Source organism: Piliocolobus tephrosceles, chromosome 21 (genome assembly GCF_002776525.5).
Source record: "Piliocolobus tephrosceles isolate RC106 chromosome 21, ASM277652v3, whole genome shotgun sequence".
Classification (NCBI taxonomy): domain Eukaryota; kingdom Metazoa; phylum Chordata; class Mammalia; order Primates; family Cercopithecidae; genus Piliocolobus; species Piliocolobus tephrosceles.
In genome coordinates this window covers 48686653-48713981 of record NC_045454.1, presented here as the reverse complement: position 1 = coordinate 48713981, position 27329 = coordinate 48686653, and the positions used below count along the sequence as shown (strand labels likewise).

Sequence of the window (27329 nt, the reverse complement as noted above, 5' to 3'; positions counted from 1 at the left end):
ATCTCTGAAGCACAGAGGTTAGGAAGCACCCATCCCTGGCTTGTGGTCCTGAGGCTGCGGCTCCTTCAGCTTCCCGACGCTGTGGGACCTCTGAGCCCCCTGAGGCTCTAGGGCACAGGGGGCTCAGGATACGGCTGTAGAACCACTGACCCCCCACCCTGCCCCAGCCCGTGTTGGGGACTTGGGCACGAATCCTGGCTGCAGCAGGTTCAGGGGTGGCCTCGCACAGGTATGGGGCTTTGCCATGGGGTCCACACAAGGACCCGGAGGCCCTCAGGCTTCGTGCTGTGACCTCTGTGGTGTTTCCTGGCAAGGGCTGGGCCAGGCTTTGTTGACTTCCTGTGGCTACTAGGAAGAGCTCAATCCACAGAGGAGGAGCTGGGGGTCTGAGTGGACCCAGTGCCCGGCTCAGTGCGGCCACCAGTGCCTCACTGTACCATCTGCTTCCATGAGTGCCTCATCCATCCCTTGGGGCCGGCCCCATCCCCACCCTTACTGGCCTGGACAGATTCCTTGGACATGGGCCGAATCTGGTTGGAGGACAGGAGGGAGTAGGAGGCTCTCCCTCAAAGACCCTACCCAGAGGTAGGGGCTGCAACTAGCTGAGGCTTCCAGCTCCAGATCCTGGCTCCTGGCCCTGGGGCCTGGCATGGGGCAGCACCCTGGGGTCCTCTAGCAGAGTCGGGTGGCCCCCAGGTGAGGCTACCCCCCTGGGGCCTTGGGGAAGCCTGGAGTCAGCGGTGCCCAGGGCCCAGCCCTGGATTCTGCTGACAACCCGCCCGGCTGGTTCTCCCTGCTGCCCCTCTGGCCTTATCCTGTGCCAGCTGCCTGCCCGCGCCAGGGGCTGTGGGTCACCTTCCTCGCAAGAGGGGCCTCTGGGCCTGGGCACTCCTCAGACACTCACCCCCCACCCCGGTGCTCTGGCTCACTGTCCACACCCGGCCTCCCAGCCATGCAACAGATGGACCCCGGAGAGATGGGCCTGGCTTCCGAGGCTGGACAGGAAGAGCAGGAAGGGTCGGGGACCTGGGGCTTCTCTCCTTGAGAGCCAGGATCCAGTCACCCTGGGTCCAAAGGTGTGGTGTGGACGAGGCGCTCAACCCACCCAGTCTCTTCAGGGCCAAAAGGGGGAAAAGGGGACCCCCCCAAGCCCGCTCCCCAGCCTCCCCCGAACAAAACACAGAGAACATCAAATGAGGCGACTGAGGCGGCAGCGGTCGTAACAGGCTGCGTTTAGTGGTTTTTTTTTTTTTATGTACAAGAAAAATGAATTTTTTTGTTTTTTTCATCTTTTGTGTTTTTGTGTTTTTTTTATTACTTTTAAAGCTTCTCCCTCCCCACTCCCAAAAAGTGCATTTTTATCAGTTTTTTTTGTTTTGTTTTAAATCTCCCACACTTTATAAAGACTCTCACATAGTCTCTGGAATGTCTGTCTGTGCTTTGTATCCTGAGGGCGCCGCCCCGCCCCCCATTCAACCAGGCCTGGCCCCTCCAAAGTCCAAGGCACCTCGATTCTGGGCCTGGGGTGGGGTGGGGGGCGGGACCTGGGCATCAGACCCTCGTCCACAGCCTCCAGGCAGCCCCGGCGAGGAATGGGGGTCTCCCTAGCCCCCTCCACCTCCTGGCCCCAGTCCCCCCACCCCCCCATTGTAAATCTATGTATTTAATGCGAGCTAGTCTTAACTCTGAGGTTGTAGCTCCTGGGGCACCCCCCAGCCTCCAGGCCCCTGACCCGTCCTGCGCCAGCCACCCACCCCCCCACCTCCGGGAAGGCTACTTCAACTTAAATAACTTTTTAAAATAAAACTGCAAATATAAATATCTTTCTTTCTCAAAAAATAGGATTTTTGCTTTTTTTTGTTGATTTTTAATGTATTTTTTTCTTCTGTTTTTCCTTTCATTCTCTCTGTCTCGCCTCCAACCATTCTGGCTGCCTGGACTGTCCCCGTCCAGGGAGGGGGCACCCTGAGGCCCCTGCCTCAGTGTCACCGCCTGTAAGATGACCGCTCCTGCCACTGCCCCGGGGACTGAATTGTGCAAAGAACCCCGTGCCCCACCTTCCCTGCAGCCGCCCACTTCCAGGGGAAGACCCTGGAAGAGGCTGGGGGACCCCCCTTGGAAGGAAGCAAAAAGACAGTGACAGGACTCCATGGCCACAATGGTGGGGGGGGTCTCCTGAGCAGACCACCCAGTGGGGGCAGACTTTGGTATCGCCCGCTCGAGTCTGGCTGGCCGCAGGCCCACACCCGTGCCAGGCTGGGCCTGCTCTGGCATTTTACATTCACTGGTTTATAATTTTTTTTTTCATTTTTAAAAACTTTTTTGCCCTTTTTTTTTTTTTTTTTTTTTCCTTAATCTCAAAAGGCAGAGGGGCGTCGTGGGGCAGAGGCAGGTAGCAGCAACAGCTAGTAGCAAGCTTCTCTCTCTCTCCTGGGCCCGGCAGGCTGGGGGCCACTGCAGACGGGGGCTCCAGCCCGGCCACCTCCCCGGCCCCCGGGCGCCCCCGCCTGAAGCCCCGCCCCCAGCCTGGACCTCACTCCCGCTCTCTTGCACACACGCACACACACGTCCACGCGACTTCACCATGAGAATGGAAATAACAATTTCGCATTGTTTTTCTTTTTTTTCTTTTTTTGTACCAGGCAGTTAAAAAAAAAAAAACACCCCAAAAAAAGAAAACACAAAAAAACCCCAAACAACCAAACAAAAAAGCTTTTAGCTGTGTCCTTTCTTATGGAGTCAACACGACCCTCCTCAAATATCATTATTTTTTGTTTGTTTGTTTCCTGAAACGCGAGAATTCAGCAGGTATCTTTGGCAACACTTTATCACGACCTTAATTTAAAGAATAAAAATAAAATCGATTCACGTCTATATACAGTATGTGATTGCGGCGGAGTCTGGGGAGGGCGGGGTGGGGCTGGGCTGGGCTGGGGGGGTCCCGGCTCTGGGCCCATGCAGAGGCTGTGGCCCCCAGGACGGGCGGGCAGTTAAGGCAAAGTGGGCGGGCAGGACAGGCGAAGCTGAGTGCGGAGCTAGGAACGAGGGTTTAGTGCAATCCCCGAGGTCTGTGTAAGTGTCGCGGTGGGCCGCAGCCCTTGTTCCTACGGAAGTCCCAGAGGGTTCCACCCCCCCAAGTCCGGTCGCCCCCACTGGCCAGGACGACAGCTGTGATTTTAGAGTTGGTTTTATTGCGAGGGGGTGCATGGATAGGGGAATGTGGAAAGAGGGCTCCCCGCTCAGGGGGCCTCTCTGGGAGCTGGGGAGGGGTGTCCCTGGCCTGGGTGTTCAAGCTCCCTGCTCAGCCACGACAGATGGTTTTCTCTCCAGAACAGCTCGCCCTGTGACACTGGGGTGTGAACGCAGCCGGGGTGCTGTCACCCAGCCCCAGGGGAGGGGGGGGGATCCTGAGACATTTGGAGGGGGCTGACAGGCTTAAGGGGGGGTGGGAAGGGAACCAAAACCATCCTGTAGAAACAATATGAAAATTGCCTTCTTAAAAAGCTTCCCTTTAAAAATGAAAGAAAAAGAGACGAGAAGATGTGTGTGTCACAGAGAAGGGGTATGGGGAGGTCGGGGCAGGGAGACACCCCCCTTGGTTGGGCATTGACAAGAAGTCTCAGTGCAGCAGAGCGTCTATTTTCAGGGTCCCATGCTAGGCATTGCATATGCAAAAGGGGTGAGGGCATCCTGGCATCTAGCGACATAGTCTCCCCAACCCTGGCCCCTGTCCGTGGCCTGTGGCTCGGTCAACACCGGGCCTTGTAGGAGCCAGAGGTTGGGGGGAGGCAGGTCCCAGCCCCCCTGGATTACAGTCAGTGCCTTTGAGTAAAAAGAGGGGTGCCTGGGGTGGGGAGGGGGGCGGTGGTTCTAAGGCCCTGGAGGTGGGGGGCCCCTGTCACCCACCTCTACAGGGCAGGCGCATCCAAGGTCCAGCTCCTTGGTGGCCATGTGGGAGGATAGGCGTGTTGGAGGATTGGGGGGTGCCGGGTGGGGATCGGGGTGCTCCGGCTGGAAGGCCCATCCCTGAGCTAGGGAGGAAGAAGGAGAGACCCCGCGGACAGAGACGGCCCTTTGTAGGTCTAGCGGGCACTAAGACCTCTTCACGTCAGAACCAAAAAAGGGGACAGAAAGGGAGGGGCGGGGGAAACACAGCACGGACACCCCACAGTCCTGCCTTCGAGGCTGACGTCCGGGGGTGAAGCACAAACACCTCGGGGCGTCTCCCAGGTCCCCTGCGATGGCTTCCTCCTGAACCCCCCTTCTCGCTTTTTGGGGAACAGAAGTGGATTCTACGTTTGTGGTGGGTTTTTTTTTTTATTATTTTGTACAAAAATAAATCGACTTTTAGGAATTTCTTCTGCTCTCGCTCTCTCTCTCGCTCTCTCTCTCGCTCGCTTTTTTTTTTTTTTTTGTCTTTTCAACTTTTCATAGAAGTTGGTTGTAACTTGTAAACATGTTTTTAAATTAAGAATTAAGATAAAGTGTAGTACCCGTTCCGTTACAAAGTGCCAAGACTTCTAATGTGGTTGGTTGCCTTTTTTTTTCCTTCCTTTCTTTTTGTAAAATCTTTTTTTTTTTCTAGTTTTATTGCTTTTGTGACATTGGAATTTGTGGATTTTCTCTCTCTCCCCCTGTCCCTGCCATCACCAGACCCTGGGGTTCCTCTGATCATAGCTCTGTTTATCCCACACTGTTGCCTGCTCCTCTGAGGAAAAGTATATTATTTATATATATATATATATCTCTATATATAAATTTTGTTTTTAAGGAGGAAAGAGAAAAAAAAAATCTAAAAAGTGCTTTAAAAATTTGGGAGAGGGGGCTCGGGGGAGAGGACGAAGACAGAAGTTTTGAATCTCCAAACGTGGGGGTCTAGGTGGACCAGGCTGGGGTGGGGGGCGCCCTGAGGGGTGGTCCCTGGGGGTCCCGCCGGTTGTAAGTGCCGTGAAAGAAGGCGGCGGGAGCCCCCCCAGGAGCCATCCTGGTGCCCCACCGGGAACCCCAGTCCGATCTCCTTTCTCCAGGCCTAGAAATAAATAGGTTTGTGTCTCAGTGGCCAGGAGATGTGGGGCGGGCAGGGGGCTGCAGGCAGGGTTGGAGGCAGGGAGGCCATTGGGGAGATGGAGAGGGAGACCCCTCCCTTAGTAAGTGCCCTGAGGAAGGAGGGTGCGGATCGGGGACGGGGGCCCATTTTAACGTCCGCTCAGAGCAGACAGAAATCATTTAAGGTCTTGTCTGAAAGACTCATAGAAACCAGCGAGGGGAGGAAATTAAAAGCCCACCCCAGTACCCCCCCCAGCCCCCCCACGTCTACCCTCACCCCAGCCCAGGGCCACGGATCGGGCCCCAGGCCCCATGCCGGGTGCCCAGGGGGCTGTGCGGGGTCTCGGATTCCTTGTGTCCTACAAAAAACCCCAAACCAAGCCCCGAAACCCAGCGATGGGGTGGTGGGGGGAAGGGGAGCCAGGGAGGGCCGGGGCCCCTGTGGAGGGAGAAAAACGTCAGAAAGGAGGGAAATCTGAGAAAGCGCTACCCTAGATTCTGTGACGCGTCATATATATATATCTGTATATATATATATAGATATAGATATCTGTATATAGATAGATTTTCTTTTTTTGTTTTTGGGGGGGTGGTGGGTGATTTTTTTTCTCTCTCTCTGTCTCTCTCTCTCTCTCGGGTTTCTGTTTTCTCTTTTTGGTTTTTAGGCGAGTCCGGCTGTGAAGTTACCGTCGGTGGCGGCCCCGGGGCCACCTCCGCTGTCACCTCCTCCACCGGCGCCCGCTACATTCAACCGGCCCAAGCCGTCGGGGCTGGCCACGTCCTCGTCCTCGTCCTCGTCCTTAAAGTGCTTCTCCTGGCCGTTGCGCCGGGCGTCGGGGGAGCTGGGCTGGGCGGGGGCGCCGGGGGTCGCGGTGGCCCCCGGGCTGGGGTCGGGTCCCCCGCCCCGGACGCGGGGCTTGCGGCCGCGGCGCGAGGGGACGCCGTTGCAGCCGTCTTTCTTGAGGTGTCTGTGCAGGTGGTCGGAGCGGACGAAGGTCTTGCAGCAGCTGTCGCACTGGTAGGGGCGCAGGCCCGTGTGCACGCGCATGTGGTTCTTCAGGTCGTAGTTGTGGGCAAAGGCGGCGCCGCACTGCTGGCACAGGTACGGCTTCTCGCCCGTGTGCTTCCGCATGTGCACCTTCAGCTTGTCCTGCCTGTGGACGGGGCACGGGGCGGGCACGGTCAGCGGGGCCGGGGACCCCCGATCCCCGCCCAGGGACCCACACGGACGCGGCAGGCCCCGGACCGCCCTGGCAGAACACGGACCGTGCACCAGAGGTTTCGGCGCCCCCATGGGGACGGTCCCTCGAAAAACGGAACGAATGGGGGCGACTTCGCATTCTGAACATCTGAAGAGGGGCTCGGACCCCACGTGCTGTGCGGCCTTGGGAAAATGCTAAGCCTCTCTGAACCCCGTTTCCTTTCCTTTTTTAACTTTTTAAGAGACGGTCTAGGCCAGGCATGGTGGCTCACGCCTGTAATCCCAGCACTTTGGGAGGCTGAGGAAGGCGGATCACTTGAGGCCAGGAGTTTGAGACCAGCCTGATCAACATGGTGAAACCCCGTCTCCACTAAAAAAAAAAAAAAAAAAAAATTAGCCGGGCATGGTGGCAGGCGCCTGTAATCCCAGCTATTAGGAAAGCTGAGGCAGGACGATCACTTGAACCTGGGAGGTGGAGGTTGCAGCAGTAACAGCACAACTCCGTCTCAAAAAACAATTTGCCAGGCGTGGTGGTGCCGGCCTATAATCCCAGCTACTTGGGAGGTGGAGGTTGCAGTGAGCCAAGATCATGCCACTGCCTTCCAGCCTTGGTGACAGAACGAGACTGTCTCCAAAAAAAAAAAAAAAGAGAGAGAGAGACAGGGTCTGGCTTTGTCCCCCAGGCTGGAGGAGGGCAGTGGCGTGATCACGGTTCCCTGAAGACTCGAACTCCTGGGCTCAAGCCATCTCATATATATATATGTAAGTTTGAGAGATGGGGGTCGAGCTATGTTGCCCAGGCTAATCTCAAAATCCTGGGCTCAAGCGATCCTCTCGCCTCGGCCTCCCAAAGCTCTGGGATTACAGGTGTGAGCCACCGTGCCCGTCCTGAACCCCCTTCCCTACCGCAGAAGGAGACAGCGGGCTTCTGCCACTCCATCCTGTCCCTACCCCTGAGGTAGGACGAAGCCAGCCAGTGCCTGGTGCCTTCATTCATGCCACAGACCTTTGCCGAGCGCCTGCTGAGGGCCAGGCCCTGTTCCAGGTGCTGAAAATACCGCAGGGAACAACACAGGCAAAGATCCCTGCCCTCTTGAGGCTGGCGGTGGCCGAGGTGTTTGGTGACAGATAGGGTGACCAACTGTTCTGGTTTTAGCACTGAAAGTCCTGCATCCTGGGAAACCCCTCTGTCTGGGACAAAGTGGGGCAGTTGGTCACCCTAGTAACCGAGTCCCCACCCCATGGCACCCAGGACTGCCCACTCTCCCTTCACTTCAGCGTCACTCCCCTATCTGGGCTCCACCCTGACATGCAAAGCGTAAGCTACCCGGGGCCTTTGCAGGTGCTGTTCCCACTGTCCGGGGCACTTTCTGTTATCCTCCTGGATCTTCACAGTCAAATTTGGGCTCAAATGTCACCTCCTTCCCTAGCCCTGTCTCTATACTCCTGCATCTGACTCTTGTTTTTTTTTTTTTTTTTTTTTTTGAGACTGAGTCTCCGCTCTATCTTCCAGGCTGGAGTGCAGTGGCGTGATCTCGGCTCACTGCAACCTCCGTGTCTCGGGTTCAAGCAATTCTCTTGCCTAGCCGGGATTACAGGCCCCTGCCACCACACCTGGCTCATTTTTGTATTTTTACTAGAGATGGGGTTCCACCATGTTGGCCGAGCTGGTCTCGAACTTCTGACCTCAGGTGATCCACCCACCTTGGCCTCCCAAAATGCTGGGATTACAGGCGTGCACCACCACACCTGGCGGATTTTTGTATTTTTAATAGAGACAGGGTTTTCACCATGTTGGCTGGGCTAGTCTTGAACTCCTGACCTCAAGTGATCCATCTGCCATGGCTTCTCAAAGTGCTGGGATTACAGGCGTGAGCCCCCGCGCCTGGCTAGTCTCTCTTGCTTCTATTGATTTCCTTATTTCTCCTCTGTCTTCCTGACTGCACCATGAGCCCTGAGATAGCAGGGGTTGGGTGTGACTCGAGGGCCCCTCCCTACCCATCTCGCCCCACAGGGGCAGTGTGGACCCAGCTCAGCCTGGCGCCTTTAGCCTACAAAGGCAGTCACCATATCAGCCCTGGGGGGCCTGTGGCCTAGGTGGCTCCTGAACCCTTGGAATGTGGCCACTTTGAACTGATGTGTGCTGGAAGTGTAAAAGGCACCCCAGCTTTTTTTTTTTTTTTTTTTTTTTTTTAAAGAGACGGAGTCTCGCTTTGTCGCCCAAACTGGAGGGCAGTGGCCGGATCTCGGCTCACTGCAAGCTCCGCCTTTCGGGTTTATGCCATTCTCCTGCCTCAGCCTCCCGAGTAGCTGGGACTACAGGCGCCTGCCACCTCACCCGGCTAGTTTTTTGTATTTTTTTAGTAGAGACGGGGTTTCACCTGGTTAGCCAGGATGGTCTCGATCTCCTGACCTTGTGATCCGCCCGTCTCAGCCTCCCAAAGTGCTGGGATTACAGGCTTGAGCCACCGCGCCCGGCCGCACCCCAGCTTTTGAAGACTTGATATGCAAAAGGTGATGTAAAATTGCTCACCGAGGATCCTGCATATTGACTACACATGGAAATGCATCTACTGGGTTAGGTAAAATGTTTCAAGTCACTTTCACCAACTCCCTTTGACTTTTTTTTGAACGGGGTTGTCAGAAAATGTAAAAATATGTAGGTGGCTTGCTGGCCGGGCGTGGTGTCTCATGCCTGTGTAACCCCAGCACTTTGGGAGGCTGAGGCAGGCAGATCATCTGAGGTCAGGAGTTCAAGACCAGCCTGGCCAACATGGTGAAACCCCGTCTCTACTAAAAATACAAAAAAAAATTAGCCGGGCATGGTGGTGGGCCCAGCTACTTGGGAGGATGAGGCAGGAGAATCACTTGAACCTGGGAGATGGAGGTTGCAGTGAGCTGAGATCGTGCCACTGCACTCCAGCCTGTGTGATAGAGCAAGACTCATCTCAAAAAAAAAAGTAGGTGTCTTGCCTATTCCCATTGCGTGATGCCAATCCATAATAATAAAGTGTACTCTTTCCTGGGATCCAGAGGGCAGGAGGGAGCCCTGGGTCTTAAGAGCCCTGGCTAGAATCTGACCTGTTCCTTGCTGCTGCCTATTGTGCCCCACATCTGAACTACTTTGTTTTTTTTTTTGTTTTTTTTTTTTGAGACGGAGTCTCACTCTGTCGCCCGGACTGGAGTGCAGTGGCCGGATCTCAGCTCACTGCAAGCTCCGCCTCCAGGGTTCACGCCATTCTCCTGCCTCAGCCTCCGGAGTAGCTGGGACTACAGGCGCCCGCCACCTCGCCCGGCTAGTTTTTGTATTTTTAGTAGAGACGGGGTTTCACCGTGTTAGCCAGGATGGTCTCGATCTCCTGACCTCGTGATCCGCCCGTCTCGGCCTCCCAAAGTGCTGGGATTACAGGCTTGAGCCACCGCGCCCGGCCATCTGAACTACTTTGGATTTCTTCCTTGTCACACTCAACAGACTGAGGACTTCTTTAGTGTGGGGACTGGCAAACTCCTATTCATCCCTCAAAGCCCTGCCTTGAATGCCCCTCTATCTTTCCTAATTCCCAGACCTGGCTCCCCTCTGGGTTCCTCCAGCCCTAAGTCCCTCCCTCTGGGACCAGCTACAGAGCTGGTGTCCCTAACTTTAACCTCTCCTTGGCTCTGTTGCCCTGAGGGTCAAGGCCTGGCCCTTTGCGACCAGATCCCTACCTTATCTCTAGCCTTGCTGCCCCACTGAAGCCAACAGAACATGGTAACTTGCTAACAGAACCCTGGCCTAACCAGGTCTGTTACCAACCTCCAGGCCTCTGGTTTACTGATCACCTTCTGCAAAGCCCACGGAGAGGTCTCCAGGCTGCCCTGCCCAGATCTGGCACAGGGCCGGGGTCACAGAGGGGATGGCAGCCACTAGGTTTTTCTAGAACTGTGCAGAGACTCCCCAGATGAGCCTGGGAGGCCCAGAGAGAGGAAGGGACTTGCCTGGGGCTGCACAGCAGGTTAGAGGGCCTCACAGAGGTGGGGTGGGGGCGGAGGTAGCCCTAGTTTCATCACCCCGAGCCCCAGCCTGGGTAATTATAGCCCCGGCCACCACAGGCCCCACTTACTCAACGCCCTGCTGTGACTCAGAGGGGCCTCGGGCTCCCAGGCTTTTGGAGGGTGGGGGTGTTGGTGCCCTGGGGAGGGGGGATCTGGGCACGGGGTGGGGGAAAAGAGGAAGCAGGTGGGTCTAAATTGGGGTGGGAGGAAGAGACCTCAACAATTGTCCCTCTCTAAGCCTCAGTTTCCCTGACTGAGGGGATCAGCCCTGGGTCGGGTGGGATAGCCAGCAGTGCCCGAGTCAGAATGAAACCAGGTCTGTGGCCTGTGGCCTGTGGCCAGGGAGGCAGGGCGGGGGTCACCACCTTCGCTCAGCCCGGTCACCTCTGCAGACCCCGGTTCTCTGCACCCCACCAAGCTGCTCTTCCTGAGCTCAGAAACGAACCCACAGTGAACCCTGCCTGGAGGAAGAGGAGCCACCCCAAGACCTCCAGTACCCCAACCTCACCAAGGAGGGGCAGGCCACCAGCTACACTGCCTGCCTCCCAAAGTGCCCTTTGCCCCCTGCCTGGCACTCCTGGACGCCGCAGCCCAGGCCGCACCCTCCTCTCCTGGCCTGCTGGGGAGGGGGCCGAGGTGCTGGGGAGGGGTCAGTCCCAGTTCCTGTCCCCATGGGGTGCGGCTGGGAAGCTGGGACAATGGCCTCTTTCTTCAGCCTCGGTGGGCGTGGCTGGGGGAACCCCAGGGCGGGCGGGGGGCAGGGGGTGGTGCTGAGTCACCCGGCCTGGCCAGGTCCCTGCCTGTCAGCCCCCTGCCCCCACCCCTACAGCCGTGGGGATCTACGAGGCCTAGCCAGCCACCTCTGGACTCCTGAGACCAAATCGCAAACTGCCCCGACCTGGCCTTGAACTCCTGCTGTTTAGGGACCAAGCCCTGTGGCTCCCACAGGTGCACGGTGATCTTTCAAGCTGAGCTGGCCTCACTGGCTGTTCCGTCTGCCTGGAACGCCCTTTCCTACAGCTACTTCAGGTTCCAGCAAGGCCTGTCCCCGGCGCCTAGAACAGGCCTGGCACCAGCAGATGCTTCATAAATGTTGGCTGATTGAAGCAAATTACCCAGGCTCACGGGAAACTCAGAAACCGCTCAACAGCCTGGGCTCTCCCTCCCTAAGCCTGAGGTTCTGTCACCCTCTCCCAAAGCAGAAAAAGAAAAAACTCCAAAAGTGCCGAAGAGAAGAACCAGCCCTCCAGGGAGGAAGAGCGACTGTACCTTCCCGCCCACCTCCCGCAGCTCAACCCTGTCCGGCACGCTTTGCATATGACGTGGCTGTCATCTTATGTCTGGCCTGCGCTGTCACCCACCGGGATGTCCACACACCAGGGCAGGGCCTGGTCTAGGTTGTTCTTAACAGGCACGTGGGTTAGGGAAGCGGTGGCTTTGGGCTCAAGAGGTGGGGTGTGTCTGTGTGCGTGTGTGTGCATGTTATGTCTGTGGGTGCATGTTTGCAATGTCTGCACATATGTGTGTGTATGTCTGTGCATGTACATGTGTGTGTGCATGTGTCTGCGTGCATGCTTCTATGTGCATGTGGTGTGCATGTGTCTGCATGTGTCTGTGTAGCATGTGTGTACGCATGTGCGTCTGTGCATGTGTGCGTGTGCACGTGTAGTGCATGTGTGCGCGTCTGTGCATGTGTAAGTGGCATGCATGTGCATGTGCACGTGCGTGTACATGTCTGCGTGTGCCTGCGTGTGTGTGGATGTGTACCTGGCATGCATGTGTCCGCGTCCGTGTGCGTGTCTGCATGTGCACGTCTGTGTCCGTGGCATACATGTGTCTGTGTACGTGTCTGTGTGTATGTGCATATATGTATCTGCACATCTGCGTGTCGTGTGCGTCTGTGTATGTGGCACGTGTCTCCGTGTGCGTGTGTGTATGTCTGTGCGTCTGCGTGCATGTGTGCGTGCGGTGCAGGGAGAGAGGCGCGGAGGGGCCTGCGAGTGGCCGATGCCGGGGCAGGGAGCAGGGCGGCGCCTCCCCCGCGGCGGGCAGCTCACCTGGTGAAGCGGACCTTGCAGATGTTGCACTCGTAGGGCTTCTCGCCCGTGTGGGTGCGGATGTGCCGCGGCAGCTTGCCGGCGCCCTGGATGACCTTCTCGCAGATGGGGCACTTCTGGAAGGCCTTGGCTCGGATCTTCTTCTCCACCTTCTGCGACCAGGCCGGGTAGACATCGCCGTCGTGGGCGCCGCTGAAGTACTTCAGGTAGTAGTCCATGACGCCCTTGTCGTCGGCCCGTGACTCGTCGTCGCTGTCCCCCGCCGCGGCCCCCGCCCGGCCCACCGAGGACATCATCTGCTGCAGCAGCGTGCTGGCCGCCAGCCCGTCCACGTCGGGCCCGTCCCCATCCTCGCCCTCGGCTGCTCCCGACAGGAAGCCCGGAGAGTCACCCGGCTCGGGGGCCGCCTCCGACAGCGAGGCGGCCTCCTCCTCTCCGCCCCGGCCGTAGTGGCCGTTCTGCGTGGCGGCCGGCGGGGCCACCGGCGGCGGAAAGAGACCCCCGGCGGGGGCGTCCTCATCCCGCTCCGGCCACAGACCCGGGTTGCTATCGCCCTCGTCCCCGTCCCCCGTCGGGGGTCGCTCGGCCGGGGGGCCCGGCCCATAGAAGTCTAAGCCGTTGCAATCGCCCGCGGCCACGGCGGCCACAGCGGCGGCCACGGCCTCCTTGGTGGCATCCAGGTCATCATCGGACGTCCCGAAGGCGGACCACGGGAAGCTGGCGGCGGCGGCGGCGGCCGCGGGGGGCAGGCTGTTCATGGGGTTGCTCTGGAAGAACTCGAGGTACTCCTTGGCGCGGAGGAGGTTGCGCTGATCAATTTGATCTACAAGGTCCAGCTGCCCGGCGTCGGCGCCCGCGTCGGCCGCCAGGATCTGCCGGTCCAGGAGGTCGGCGCACACGTGGCTCACGGCGGGGATCTCCAGCAGGCGGGCGGCGCTGAGGATGTCACCCACGTTGGCCGTGCTGACGGTGAGCGTGGCCGTGTAGGCGAAGTCCATGAGCGCGGTGAGCGCCTCGGCGCTGACGAAGTCGATCTCGTACACGTTCTGCTGGTCCACCACCGCACCCGACGTGAACAGCTTCTTGAAGTACTGGCTGCAGGCGGCCAGCACCGAGCGGTGCGTGGGGAACTCGCGGCCCTCCACCAGGATCACCACGTCGCACAGCAGGCCCTGCGTCCGCTGCTCGTTCAGCCCACTCAGGATGTCGCTGCTGTGGTCGGGGAACGGGATCCCGATGGGGCCGTCCACGCCGCCGGCCATCTTCCGCGCCGAGACCTGCAGCAGTGGGGAGGAAGAGGGCGCTCGTGAGTGGGGGTGCGGGGGTTCCTGTGCCCACTGACGAGGGCCCGAGGCCCTTGAGAAGCAGCGCTCCACCCTGCTTCCCCACCCTCGGATTCCCACCTGCACGTGAAGGCGGTCAGATGTCACGCCTTTCCAGCCCAAGCTTCCCCAGCTGTGCACCAAAGCGATACATGTCCTGCCTCCAGCCTCTTTTCCTTTCTGGTGTGTCTTTAGTAGAGAAGAGCTTTCATCAAGTTGGCCAGGCTGGTCTCAAAACCCTGGCCTCGGCCTGGCGCGGTGGCTCACGCCTGTAATTCCAGCACTTTGGGAGGCCGAGGAGGGCGAATCATGAGGTCAGGAGATCAAGACCATCCTGGCTAACACAGTGAAACCCCGTCTCTACTAAAAAATACACAAAATTAGCCGGGTGTGGTGGCGGGGGCCTGTAGTCCCAGCTACTCCGAGGATGAGGCAGGAGAATGGCATGAACCAGTGAGCCGAGATGGCACCACTGCACTCCAGCCTGGGCGACAGAGTGAGACTCCGTCTCAAGAAAAACAAAAGGCCAGGTGCGGTGGCTCAAGCCTGTAATCCCAGCACTTTGGGAGGCCGAGAGGGGTGGATCACGATGTCAGGAGATCGAGACCATCCTGGCTAACACGGTGAAACCCCATCTCTACTAAAAATACAAAAAACTAGCCGGGCGAGGTGGCGGGCGCCTGTAGTCCCAGCTACTCGGAGGCTGAGGCAGGAGAATGGTGTGAACCCGGGAGGCAGAGCTTGCAGTGAGCCGAGATGGTGCCACTGCACTCCAGCCTGGGTGACAAAGCGAGACTCCAAGTCTCAAAATAAAAAAGAAAAACAAAACAAAACAAAACAAAAATCCCTGGCCTCAAATATCCAACCGCCCCTGCCTCCCAAGGTGCTAAGATTACAGGCATGAGTCACTGCGCCCGGCCAAGACTCAGTTTTCCATCTGTGCATGAGGACAGCCAGATGTCCTGGCTCCCCAGCCTCAGTTTCCCCAGCTGTTCCCAAGGGCAGTCAAATGTCCTATTCTCTAGCCTCAGTTTCCCCAGATGTGCATGAGAACGGTCAGATGTCCTGCCCCCCACCAGCCTCAGTTTCCCCAGCTGTGCACAAAAGCAATCAGATGTCCTGTCTCCAGCCTCAGTTTCCCCAGCTGTACAGGAAGGCAATCAGGTGTCCCACTCCCAGCCTGTTTCCCAGCTGTACATGAAGGTGGCCACATGTCCTGCCTCTAGCCTCAATTTCCCCAGCTGTGCATGAGGACAGTCAGGTGTCCTGCCCCCCACCAGCCTCAGTTTCCCCAGCTGTGCCCAAGAGCAGTCAGATGCCCTGTTCTGTCTCATCAGCGTGAGATTATGCCGGCAAAACCCACACTGGGCGCCTAAGTGTCACAGGCACACTGGCACCACCCCTCCCAGGAAGACCCCCGGGAGTGCCTGTTGAAAGGGGACTTTGAGGCCGGGCTCGGTGCTCACACCTGTAATTCCAGCATTTTTGGGAGGGTGAGGTGGGCAGATCACTTGAGGTCAGGAGTTCAAGACCAGCGAACAGCCTGGCCAACATGGTGAAACCCTGTCTCTAATAAAAATACAAAAATTAGGCTGGGTGCGGGTGGCTCACACCTGTAATCCCAGCACTTTGGGAGGCCGATGCGGGCAGATCACCAGGTCAGGAGATCAAGACCATCCTGGCGAACACAGTGAAACCCCGTCTCTACTAAAAATACAAAAATAGATGGGCATGATGGCACACGCCTGTAATCCCAGCTACTCAGGAGGCTGAGGCGGGAGAATCGCTTGAACCCGGGAGATGGAGGTTGCAGTAAGCCAAGACTGCACCACTGCACTCCTGCCTGGGCCACACAGCGAGACTCTGTCTTAAAAAAAAAAAAATCAGCTGGGCGTGGTGGCGCGTGCCTGTAATGCCAGCTACTCGAGTAGGAGGCTGAGGCAGAAGAATCACTTGAACTCGGGAGGCGGAGGTTGCGGTGCGCCTGGGTGGAGCCACTGCACTCCAGCCTGGACAACAGAGCAAGACTCCATCTCAAAAAAATATAAATAAATAAATAAATAAATAAATAAAAAGGACTGGGCGCTGTGGCTCACACCTGTAATCCCAGCACTTTGTGAGGCCAAGGTGGGCGGATCACATAAGGTCGGGAGTTCAAGACCAGCCTGACCAACATGGGGAAACCTCGTCTCTACTAAAAATACAAAATTAGCCAGGCGTGGTGGCGCATGCCTGTAATTCCAGCTACTTGGGAGGCAGAGGTTGCGCCATTGTACTCCAGCCTGGACAACAAGAGTGAAACTCCTTCTTGGATAAATAAATAAATAAATAAATAAGGAAAGGGCACTCCGAGGTGCTATAGGAGCACCCAGTAGGTGCTCGAGAAAAGTGCCCTGATTTGAGCCATTTTCCTATTGGTCTGAGCATGGGCTTCGGCCGATACAGAGGGAAGGCCACGCAGTGACCTTTACAAAACGCCTACTTTGGCCGGACGCAGTAGTTCACGCTTGTGATCCTAGCACTTTGAGAGGCCAAGGCGGGTGGATCACAAGCTCAAGAGATCGAGACCATCCTGGGCAATATGGTGAAATCCCATCTCTAACAAAAAATTAGCTGGGCGTGGTGGCTCACGCCTATAGTCCCAACTACTCGGGAGGCTGAGGCAGGAGAATCCCTTGAACCCGGGACGTGGGGGCTGCAGTGAGCCACCTAGATTGCGCCACAGCACTCCAGTCTAGTGAGAGAGCAAGACTCCGTCTCAAAAAAAAAAAAACCCAACAACAACAACAACACATAACACCTACTTCCCGCCGGTTCCACCCGAACCCCACCAGCAACACCCACTCCATCGTGGGCTGAGGCCGCTTGCCTGAGGCCCCACCATGAGGACACACTTGCATCCGAACTCAAACCGGGAGTGGACCTAAGAGCCGACCCCTTGGCCTCCCCAACCCTGACTCCTGCCTCCTGGTGGGGCCTGGTTCTTTTCAGGGGGCTCTGAGTCAGCAGGAAGGGGTGTGGCAGCCCAGGCACAGGGACCCAGTGCCGAAACCCAGACGAGGTCAAGGCCATCGTGGGTGTGCCCCGTCCGGGCAGGGCCAGTGACTCTGCAGGCTAAACCCCTTCCTGCCCCTCAGAACCCCCAGCATAGGGCTCAGCCCTAGCTGTAACAGAGACCAGGCTGTAGCCCGGGAAGAGCAGGGAGCTGGGGGAACCCCGATCCACCTCCTGCCTGCCCACAGACCCGCCTGGCAGCCCCTCCTCAACTCTCAGCCGCCCCAGCTGAGCTGTTGGGTCCCAGGTAAGGCCTTGGCCCTCTCTGGGCCTCAGTCTCCCTATCTGTCAAATGGGCAGAGGTTTCGGGCAGCGCCAGGCCCTGGGGGGACTGTGTTTGTCCCACCCCTTTCTCCCCCTCCCTTTTTTCCGCCTTCCCCTCGGCTGTGACTCATCCACCCACTCAGAGCTTGTGCAACCCTCTGGCCCCTGTCCCCACCCCTCCGCCCTCTCCTGGGAGCCCCCGGCTGCCCGGAGTCACCCAGCACAGCTCACATTCCTCCAGGCCGGCCGGTGGCTCTCAGGCCAGAGCCTCTGGGCAAGGCCCCTGGGGAGAGGACCTGAGCCGGGCCTTTCACAGCCTCCTCCAGGCCACCGGACCCTCCTGTCTCCCAGCCCGGCAGCCCAGGCAGGCTCTGATGCTGACGGGCTTGAGCCAGGCCCCACGAGGGAGGCGCGGTGTCACCCCAGCCGGACCCAAAGCCCGGGGCCCTCAGTGTGAGGCCTGAGCTGCCGAGCGACACAGAGGCCTTTGTGAGCTTGCTCAGTGCCACCACGCTCCCCAGGCCCCTCCACCCGCCTTCCTTCCCTCCTTCCAGCCTCAGCCCAGGGCCCAGCTGCTCAGTGCCCCCGTCCACTCCGAGGCCTGCGGTGGGGTGGTGGGCTCAGATGTGGCTGCTGGGAGCAGGGAGGGCCGGGGGGGGGGCGACCCCACCCAAGGCTCGGTCCTAGGAAGCCTCTGAGGAGCCCCCTTCGGTGGTGTCCACCCCCTGCCACCATCTGCCGTCTGGCCCTGGGCCGCGGGGAGCGCGTGAGCAGATGGAGCTCCGGATCAGACGGGCCCGGGCCCTCCTGCCCACCCCTGCATGGGGCAGACCTCTGACCCAGGCCACCAACGCCCCAAGATGGCCACCCCCGGCCTGCTGGGCCGCTCTTCCCCTCAGGTGACCAAGGCCCCCGCTGTGGAGTGGCTGGGAGGTATCTTTCCTGGGTCCTGGAGGATGGGCCCAAAATAATCCAGGTGGCTGAGCCACCTCCCGGAGACCCCACCAGTGTGAAGACTCCATCTCCAGGTTGGGTCTGGGGGTCCCAGTCTCTGCCCTCTCCAGCCTGGGACCTTGTCTTGGGCCCCTATTCCCCCCTAAATATCACTGAGGCCCTCCCTCGAAGCAGTCAGGCCCCGGGTGATGTCAGCCAAGGAAAGCCCCCATGAGTGGACCGTGGCCACGTTTTACAGATGAGAACGCTGGGACCCAGAGAGGCCTGCAGCCTAAGGGTGCCTGGCAGGGCTGACTCCCAGGGGCTGGGGGCCAGAAAATGATGGAGGGGCCGGCCCCCCACCCACTCAGGGCAAGGCCCTGCCCTTACCCTGGAAACTAAACTCACTCTTGAGACAACTGACCCACGCCCTCACTCAAGGAACACAAGCCACCTGCTGGCCACGCCCTGCGCCACTGCCCCCACCTGGGCCTCCTGGAGGCCTCCCCTAAGGAAAAGGCTGAAGACCTTCCCTCCGTGGCGAGAAAGGGGGAAGCCGGGCCCAGGCAGAGCACCCTCGGGGGGGTGCTGCAAAGTCTTGGCAATAGAAAGTCCCCAAGTGCTGAAGCCCCACTGTGCGCCCGACACACGGTACACGCCTCCGGAGGTGGCGGTTTCATCCCCTCCTCCGGGAAGCCCCGGCCGCATGCCAGCCAGGTTCCCACCCCTGCCGGCCAGGGTCCCCTGGGCTCGGCCCACACCCACCCGGGGCCCCATCTTTCATCACAGCTCCTCCCCCGCGCTGGCCTCCGTGGGATTTCCGGGGCTGCTCGGTGCTGACTCGGCGGCCGAGGGGCAGGCCCTGGCAGGCCCCTCCTGGGCTGGAGGTGGGGCGCCCTCCTCCCGCTGGGCCACTCCCAGGGAGGGAGGCGCACAGTAGGGGCGCAGCGAACTGCTGGATAAACCAGAGACAGCCCACGCCCGGGCCCGCCCAGCTGGCTGCAGGGCATACTCAGAACTAGGGGGCGGTGCAGCCTACCAGTCCCACCTCCCATCTAACCTAAGGGTCACTTGCTGTAGCGTCTGTCAAGAGCCACGACACCCAGGCCGCATTTTGGCCTCCTCTGTGCTCCCAAACTAACTGGGCACCTTCACTTCGTCTTCCCAGGTCCCTGAGAGGCTCAGAGAGGTGAGGTGGTGCAGTCGAGGTCACACAGCAGCCCTCTGACCTGGGCGGCTGCCACTCCTAGCTCTGCTGGGGATGTGCCGTGAGCTCGGAAGCTCACTAACATGGCTCAGGGAGTAGCAGGTGTCACCCAGGAAGGACCCCGGCATCCCGAGACGGGCGCCCCAGCACAGGGACCATCAGGAACTGAGGCCTGGAGGTGGGCAACAGGGGAAGGGGGACCGGCTGAGAGGAGGCTGCATCGCTAGTGCAGGGTGTGGGAGCCAGGGGCCTCCCCAAGGTCACATGACAAGGTGAGGGCTGGGCAGGTAACTGCCACCCGCCACCTTCCCCAAGGCCACTTCCTGGAGCACGGGGCCGTCTAATGAGGGGCTCAGGGCCCCCACCCAACTCTCTGCCCAGGGAGAGCAGAGAACGAGGCCAAAGGGACCTCTCACTCCTCCTACGTGCTGCACAGAGCAGCTGGGGTTCAAGCCTCGGCTCCCCCACCTCCACGCTGTGTGACCTTGGGCAAGATGCGAGACCTCTCTGAGCCTCCGTCTCCTGGGGGGGTGGGGGTCGTGACAGTGGAAAGGGGCCCCCCACTGTGGTCAGGGTCCCCGCTCACATCCATTCAGCAAACTTAGCCCAGGGACCTACAGCGCGCCAGAGCCAGTCCCCAAAACACATCGCCAGGCCGTTCACCGCCCCTCACGGATGGGAACTTTGCTCCTGAATGCTATTCCGGGAATTCAGTCCCCTCCTCACCTACCAAGGGAGTGAGTGGTGGGGTCTGAGGAGGAAGCTGGAAGGGGAAACCAGGTCCAGAGAGGGTGGGCGGCCAGCCCAAGGTCACATTGCAAGCCTGGTGTGCAGGTGCGGCTGCCAGGCCCGCACCCGGCAGCCCCCGCCCCCTCCCCGCCCAGAGGCCTGTGTTGCAAGGTTAGTCCCGACGGGTAACCCCGCCCTGACCTGGTGCCAAGCCCCGCCTGGCCCAGTCCTCGGCCTGGGTTTAATGGGACAGGAATGCAGTGTCCCGATCGGGGGGCACCAACGGCCTGGGGTGGCTGCCAGCTGCCAGCCCGCCCCCTGCCCGCCTGCCCTCGCCCGCAAGCCTCCCTCTAGGCCAGACATGGAGCAAACAGGCCCTCGGCCATTTTACGTGTCCATTTATTGCCCTAAATGGGGAGGGGCTTCCTGCCCGGGACTTAAAGGGCCAGAGGCAGGAAGGCAGCGGGGGCCCAGTGGGAAGTGTGACAGCGGGGAGGGGGGCAGCGACGAGGAGGCCAGGAGGATCCTATCTGACGCCCAATCATGGGTGGGACTGAGGCCCACCCTGTTCCCACACTCTGAGGTATCACGGGCCAGGAAGCCCAGACTGCAGCCCGAGCCCAGGTTTCAAGAGAAATCTTCACAACTTGACAGTGGAGGGGCTGAGCTTCCCGTCACTGGGGGCAAGCAAGGCCAGACTTTCAGAAGCCCATCCTTGTCCACCCTGCCATCAGCCCAGGCTGCACCTGCTTAGCCGAGATGCCTGTGAGAGGCCGGGGTGACCTCTCTCTCCCTCCCCTGAGGGAGGCCTGCTTGTCACCTGGAGATACCTGCCCCACCCCCACCCTCTCCTGAGCAGGTGGAAGGCTCAGCCTGGGAGGCCGGCGGCCTGCAGAATCCGGCCGGATCCTTCTCTCAGCCATCCTGATAGGTGGGGTGGGCCTTGTTTTCCAGTCAAACCAGAAAGGCGTGGGTGGCGACACTTCCACTGAGTGGCCGTCCACAGCCTGCTGGGGGGACAGATGGAGGGGCCGGTCCTTTGGCCACGCTCCTCCTGAGCGCCGGATTCTCTGAGGGGCGCCTTCTGCGCTTTGGGGCTCTGGACTCGGTGCTGGGGGCCCAAGGGCCAGAGCCGCTCCTCCGAGTAGCTGGGGGAGGCTGGGCCTCATAATCGCCCCAGAGACCCATGGTATGCGCCGGCGCCCACAGCGCTGGAAGGCAGGATCTGTGTCCGTGCCCCATTTTGCAGATGGGGAATGGGATCAGAGAGGGGGAGCGGCTTGGCCAGGGTCACACAGCAGAACTGGAATTTGAGGCCGTCCGTCTGGCTCTGGCCTGCCTGACTAGTCCTCCCACAGCTCCTTTCATCCCCTTTCCTGGCCCCCGGATACCAGCAGGAGATGAAATCCCCCTACCCTGGGGGCTGAGAGGAAGGACGGCTTATTGTCATACCCTCAGAGTCTCCTTGCAAGGGAGCCCGGGGCAGGGCTGGAGTCCAGCTGACATGGGCCGCCCAGGGAGGGGCCTCTGCCCCTGCAGCTCTCAAGACAGCTCCCCACGGGCCTGACACAGTGCACAGCAGTCGCTCAACAAACATTCCCAAGGCCCCAGTAAGCAAACCCTCTAGGACTGACGACCATCTCCCCACTGTCCCGATGAGAAGACTGAGGCTGGCAGAGGGGGGGTGACTGCCAGGGGTAGGCCCAAGGGCTGGGCTGGGATTGGACCTTGCTCACCCCCACCCAAGCTCGTTCCTCTGGTCCTTGTTGCCCAGGGCTGCTGCAGGGCGGTTTATGGTCTGGCAGGTGACAGGCAGGGGTGCAGGTGTCTCACACAGCTCTGACCCACACCCCACACTCAGGTCTCTGCCATGCCCTGAGCTGACCTGGGAGTTTCCGCCACAGAGGAGAAAAGACAACACGGGTGACTTTGCAGGCACCAGCTGGGGGACCCTCCTCAGTCCCACGCACACAGTGCACCCCAGCTGCAGGGGTCACGGGGCTCGTCCAATGTCGCCGAGCAAGCGTGCCGGCATTCCAACCCGAGGAGCCCTCCTTGGAGCATCTGGGCTGCAGAGGGCTGGCTCTGGTGAGGTGACCTCGGTCTCCTCTGGTCGTAAAACCCAGAGCCCTGCTCGGCAGGATTGGAGAGGGGCCTCGTACGCACGTGTGCCAGCAAGGGCCTGCCTGGTGAGGCAGGGAGGAGAGAGGGCTGTGGCTCGTGCTGTGTGACCTTGGGAGCCATGCTGGCCCTCTCTGAGCCTCAATGTCATCTTCGGACACAGGGTTTAATAAGCCTGTGTCGGTGACGCTCCATTTGCAGGCAGGTGCCTGCAGTTAAGCCTCTACTGCCAACCTCTGGCTCTGCTCAAAGACAGGTGGGCAGGCGCCCCTCAGCCACCACACACCTTTGGACAGGCCCCGAGCTGGAAGGATGGTGCACAGGGGGCAGCTCTGACTCCACCTGGGTGACCTTGGGCCGCTCTCTGCTTCCCCTTACACCTCAGTCTCCCCTGCCCAGCACCAGCACCTGCTCCGAGGCTTGCTCTAACCTCCAGAGTTTCCAAGCTCACATGCGACCTCCCCTCCTGGCCTCAGTTTCCTCCTCCTATGGCAACGGGGATCTGCCACCAGGTGGACCCAGGTATAGGTCAGAGGGACTCAAGGAAAGAAAACAAACAAACAAACAAAAAAACCCAGGAGGGACTGTGATCACCCCAGGAACCTTCCCCACCAGGCCCCAGACTGCGCTCTGCCTCAGCCGGGCCTGTCTCCCGCACAGAGCAAAGGACCCATCCACCGCCTGCGGCCGCCCGCGGGCCTCTGCCGATGCGTGGCTGCCCGCCCGGACCCGGGTGCTGACTGGCCGCCACGCAGCCAATCGGAACTGAATAATAAATACCCCCCGGACCGACCCACGGATTAAAATGTCACTGTCCCGGATGGCTCTTCTTTCCTTAGACTTCGCTTTTACAGCGGCCGGCTCCTGCCCCCCCTTCTCCCCCAGGCTCTGTCTCCACAGCGATGGCTGGTGGTAAACAGAGGCCCCGGCCTCGCCGATAGGTGCTCTCGGGGCCCCGTGGGGGGTGGCCCTCGGGGACAAACGCCCCCGGCCTGAAGCCCTCAGGCTCCCACAGCAGCAGGGCTGGGCCTAGGCCTGGCCTGGCCTGGGCCCCTGCCCCAGCCTGGCCTCCCCGGGACCTCTCCCAGACCAGCTTGCCAATAGGAAGTGATCGGCCGGTGGTGGGGAGGCACCCCCAGTGTGGGAGCGGCACGCTCAGGGTTACGCCCTGGTCCAGTTCTGGGGTTGGGGCGGGGGGGCTGACACGGAATCCCGACGCCCTCTCCGGAGGCAGCTGGCAGGGAGGTGGGGGGGCCCAACGAGCTCGCCACCCATGGGTGAGCCAGGTGGGTACCGCGGGTGGCAGGGGCACCAGCACCTCTGTGACTTCCGCCGCCTGGCTAGGGGGGAGAAGAGTTGCTGCCTCCCCCCGCCTCGCCGCCAACTCCTGGCTGCATTCCGCCAACATTTAGTGGGCGCCGACTGGGTGCCCGGGCCCCGGTGGACAGCACCCTCCCGCCGCGGCCCACCGTGCGCCCCCGCCAGCCAGCCCGGGCAGCGCCTCCCAGAACCCGCAGAGGCCCGGGCCCTGGGGGGGCACCCGCTCCTGCGCTCGGCGCAGCCCCCGGCCAGGCTCCCAGGCCCGGGGGGACTGGGTCTCCCGCCCGGGAGGTAGGGAGCGGGAGGGAGGGGGCCGGATCCCACCAGCTCCCCCCTCCCCTGCCCGGGCTGAGGCTTCGCACGTGGTGGTGGCGTCAAGGGGAAGGAGGGGGGGTCCGGGCCAGAGGAGATGGGGTCACGCGCTTTGGGGGCGCGGACGGCGGGGACTGGGGTGCTCTCTCCGCCCCCTCCCACGGGTCGGAGCCGGACGGCCGTCCGGGCAGGGCGAGGGGCCAGGCCGGGCCCCCTACCCGGGGCTGAGTCAGGCCCGGGCGGGGGCAGGAAGCGGCCCCCTCCCCCGCCCTGGCCGCAGCGCGCGGCCCCCGCTCGGCCCGCGGGCCCCCGCCGCCTCGCCCGCGCGGGGGGCTCCTACCTCCTTCCCGGGGCAGCGGCGAGGGGGCCCGGCCCCGGCGGCGGCGGTGGCGGCGGCTGCGGCTGGGCTGGCTCCCTCCGAGGGGCCGGGAGGCGGCAGTGAGCCTGGCCCCGCGCCACCCCCCGCCGCCGGCGGCCAATCCCCACCCGGGCTGGGGGGAGGGCGATGCAAATTACCCCGGATCTGGGTCCGCCCGCCCGCCTCCCCCACGCCCGGGCCCGGCCTGCGCTAGGCCGCGCATCCCCGGGCTCGCCTGCACCGCGCGGCCGCCCGGGCCGCCGCCCTCCCTGGGGAGCGTGACCCCCCCCCCACGGGCGGGGGGCCGAGGGGAGGGGGGCTGGGGACGGTTACACAACCAGGCGGGGAGGGGCCCCGGGGCGGGGAGGGGGCCGGCCCGCGGGCCGCGCAGCCGGAAGCCGGGACCGCCACCGGCCCCCGGCGAGGGGAGCCCGGCTCCAGGTCCCGCCCCCGGGCCGGCCGGCCCCGCCCCCGCGCCGCGCCGCGCGATCGGCCCTCGCCCATTGGCTCTCCGGCCTGCCGCTCACCGCCCCTCCTCCGCACCGCCCCTACCCGCGGGCCGCGGCGGGCTGCCGGCGCGGGGCACCCTGGGACTTGTAGTCCAAGCCGCTTGCCACCTGCCGGCTGCAAACGGCGGGGGGACTACGACGCCCAGAGGTCCCCGCGGCCCCGCCCGCCCACCCGAACACCCCACCCCTTCCCCCTCCTTTCCAAAGCCCCCCTCCCTGTTTTTTCAACCCCCCTCCCCCCCATCCCCCATGGAGCTCAATCCTGGCCAACTCCAACGTATGCACGCAGCACCGAATAGGCCCCCGGGGGGCGAGAGCGCCCCTCGTCTTCAGCTGGAAACTTAGCAGGCGACGCGCCCCCCTATCTCCCCACGCCGGCTCCCCCCACCCTCAATGCAGCCCTGCTTCCCCTCCCCCGCTCCCCGCGCGCCTGGGAGCCCCGAAAAGCCATGCACCCGGGTTGGGGGGTGCTGGCGCACAAGCCCATGCACTTAGCCCCCAATCTCCCCTTCCCGGGCGGCGCCCCCTCCCCGCGCTCGGGATCCAGGGCGCCTCCAGCCTCCGGGCAGCTGCCAACCACCCCCTCCTCTGAAACTTGGGGGAACGTCCCCGGCCCCCTGGATCTCCCCTTCCCGAGGGGGCAGCGATGGGCGCAGCGACCCCCGCTCGTCCCCGCCCTGCACTCCGTGCCGGGGGCCGCGCCGGGCGCTGACTTACCTCGCGGGGCCGGGCCGGGGCGCGCGGGGCCGGGGCCCGGAGTTGGGACTGGGCTCCCTCGGCCGCTCGCCTCCGGGGTCCGCGGCGCTCGCTCTGCCCGCGTCGCGCTGCCCTGGTCGCTCCCTCGCGCGGCGGCGGCGGCGTCACTGCCCCTACAGTAACTGTACAGTACAGCCAAAGCCCCGTATGATGCTCGCGACTCCCTTCCTGGTTTCTCCGAGGGCAAGAGGGGTCCTCCCTTGTCTTAAAGGTGCCGCAGCCGCCGGCCCCCCCACGCCCAGCCCGCCCCCCCCCCCAGCCCGGCCTCAGAGGCCAGAACAGGCTCGGCAGGTCCCCTCTTGCCACGTCTCTGCCCTCCCGTGGGGCTTCGCCCGCTGCGCCGGGGAGACCGGGCTGTTATTAGGTTTTGTCAAGTGGGGGGGGGTCCGGCCCGCCCCGGCGCGCCCCCCCGCCTCTGACCTCTCCGCCCCGCCGCGCGGCGCCGTGCCAGCTTGCCAGCTTATCTGGCCCCAGAGCTCCCCCGGGCGCGGGGGGAGCGGGCCCCCCGGGGTGGAGGGGGGTGGGGGCCTCCAGATAAACAGGCCCCCAGCCTCTGCGCAGGGGCGGGGTGCGGGGGGGCGCGGGCTGTGCCCCCGACGCCCGGGGCGTGGCAGGATGGCAGCGGGGGCGGGGAGCGCGGTGCGCACAGCGAGGAGCGACGCGGGCGTGTGGGTCGCGCGGCCCGGGCTGCCGGGGGTGGGTGGGGGGCGAGGCGGTGGGGCCCCCCCGCCGCAGGCCAGATGCTGGGCCTCCCCGGGCCTCAGTGGGACTTGCCGCGCCGGGGACCCCGGGGGGTGGCCTTGCCAAGGACAGCTCGGGTCCGCGGGGCTCCCGGGTCCCTAAATGAAACCACCAACCTGCCCTCCCGCGATTATATAAAGGAGTCGCCTCCACCCCGCTGCGCTAGGGGCGTCAGCGGGGGAAGGGGTTGGCGAGGGGCGGGGAGGGCGGTTGTTTTCCCGGCTTCGCGAGTTCCCCCACCCGGCTGCGGGCCGCGGGGCGGGACGGGGACCGGACCCTGGACGCCTGGGTCCGCGCGGGCTGCTCCTTGGCACAAGGGGGTCTGCATGACTCGCGAGGGGCGGAGGTGGGAAGTGGGGAGGCGTTGGCCCAGCTCTTTTTTTTTTTTCCCCTGTCCGTTTCTCCCACTTCCTCCCCGGTCGTGGGAGAGGTCCGGCGGGGGACGGGGAAGGGGGAGGAGGGCACGAGTGGCGAGAACGTCCTGGCCCGGCCCGGGGAGGGCTGGCTGGTGCGACCAGGCGCCTGGGGGGCTCCGGGACTCAGTTTCCCCTTCCTCATTCCTCCGGACCGGGAGTGCTGACAGCTGCTTTAGCTGCCGTTTACTGAGCACTTATCCAGTGGGTGACCCTGTTCCGGTGCTCGCTGTGCCTTCATTCTAACCTAATCCCAGGGTCATTATTATGTTTTATTATTATTTGTCATTTTTAGTACCAACACCACCTGACAGCGGGAACTACCACCGGTCTGGGTGTAGTGTACCCAGCCTGTCCTCCGACTTCAAAGCCTCTCCTGCGAGAGACACAGTTTATAACTTCTTCACACAATTTATTAAAAGCGCCTTTCAACACCCAAACGGGTTGAAGTGGCTTTTGTAATAATCTGGCTACGAGGGGAAACCCGGGAGGGCCCCCCGGAGGGGAAGTGGACTGTCTCAGGACTCGCAGCCTGAAACCAGCCGAGTAGGTGGGAAGGGACCCAGGGAGGGGTCGCGTGGATCTAGGGCGAGGGTGTCACCCAGGGACTTTGCTCCAAGGACCCTGCCTTGGATAGAAGCCCTTCTTCCTTCAGCCACCAGCCATCAGCCTGGGGACCAGGAGGCCACGCTGAAGCACGATTCTTCCAGATCCCACTGTTGTGTTTGGATTTCTGCAAATGATGCCCGGGCCTTTTTTTTTTTTTTTTTTTTTTAAGGCAGACTTGCTCTGTTGCCCAGCCTGGAGTGCAATGGCACGATCTTGGCTCACTGCAACCTCCGCCTCCCCGGTTCAAGCAATTCCCCTGCCTCAGCCCCCTGAGTAGCTGGGATTACAGGCACCTGCCACCACGCCCAGCTAATTTGTGTGTGTGTGTGTGTGTGTGTGTGTGTG

The 27329-nt window shown here is 61.6% G+C and overlaps 1 protein-coding gene across 4 annotated transcripts; it reads right to left on the bottom strand.

Annotated features, from left to right (window-relative positions):
- Window positions 1-2617: 2617 nt before the first annotated feature.
- Window positions 2618-26033, bottom strand: ZBTB7A (zinc finger and BTB domain containing 7A). 4 transcript variants are annotated; one of them, XM_023185700.3, is made up of 3 exons: window positions 25642-26033; window positions 12337-13613; window positions 2618-6200 (listed from the first exon to the last, which is right to left on the bottom strand). In XM_023185700.3, exons 2-3 carry the CDS (start codon window positions 13596-13598, stop codon window positions 5708-5710), a joined length of 1755 nt encoding a protein of 584 aa, XP_023041468.1. In that variant the 5' UTR covers window positions 13599-13613; window positions 25642-26033; the 3' UTR covers window positions 2618-5707. The 4 variants fall into 4 exon arrangements, with proteins under 4 accessions (XP_023041468.1, XP_023041466.1, XP_023041467.1 ...); XM_023185698.3 differs by having other exon boundaries at window positions 25183-26029; XM_023185699.2 differs by lacking the exon at window positions 25642-26033 and adding an exon at window positions 23939-24390.
- Window positions 26034-27329: the final 1296 nt, after the last annotated feature.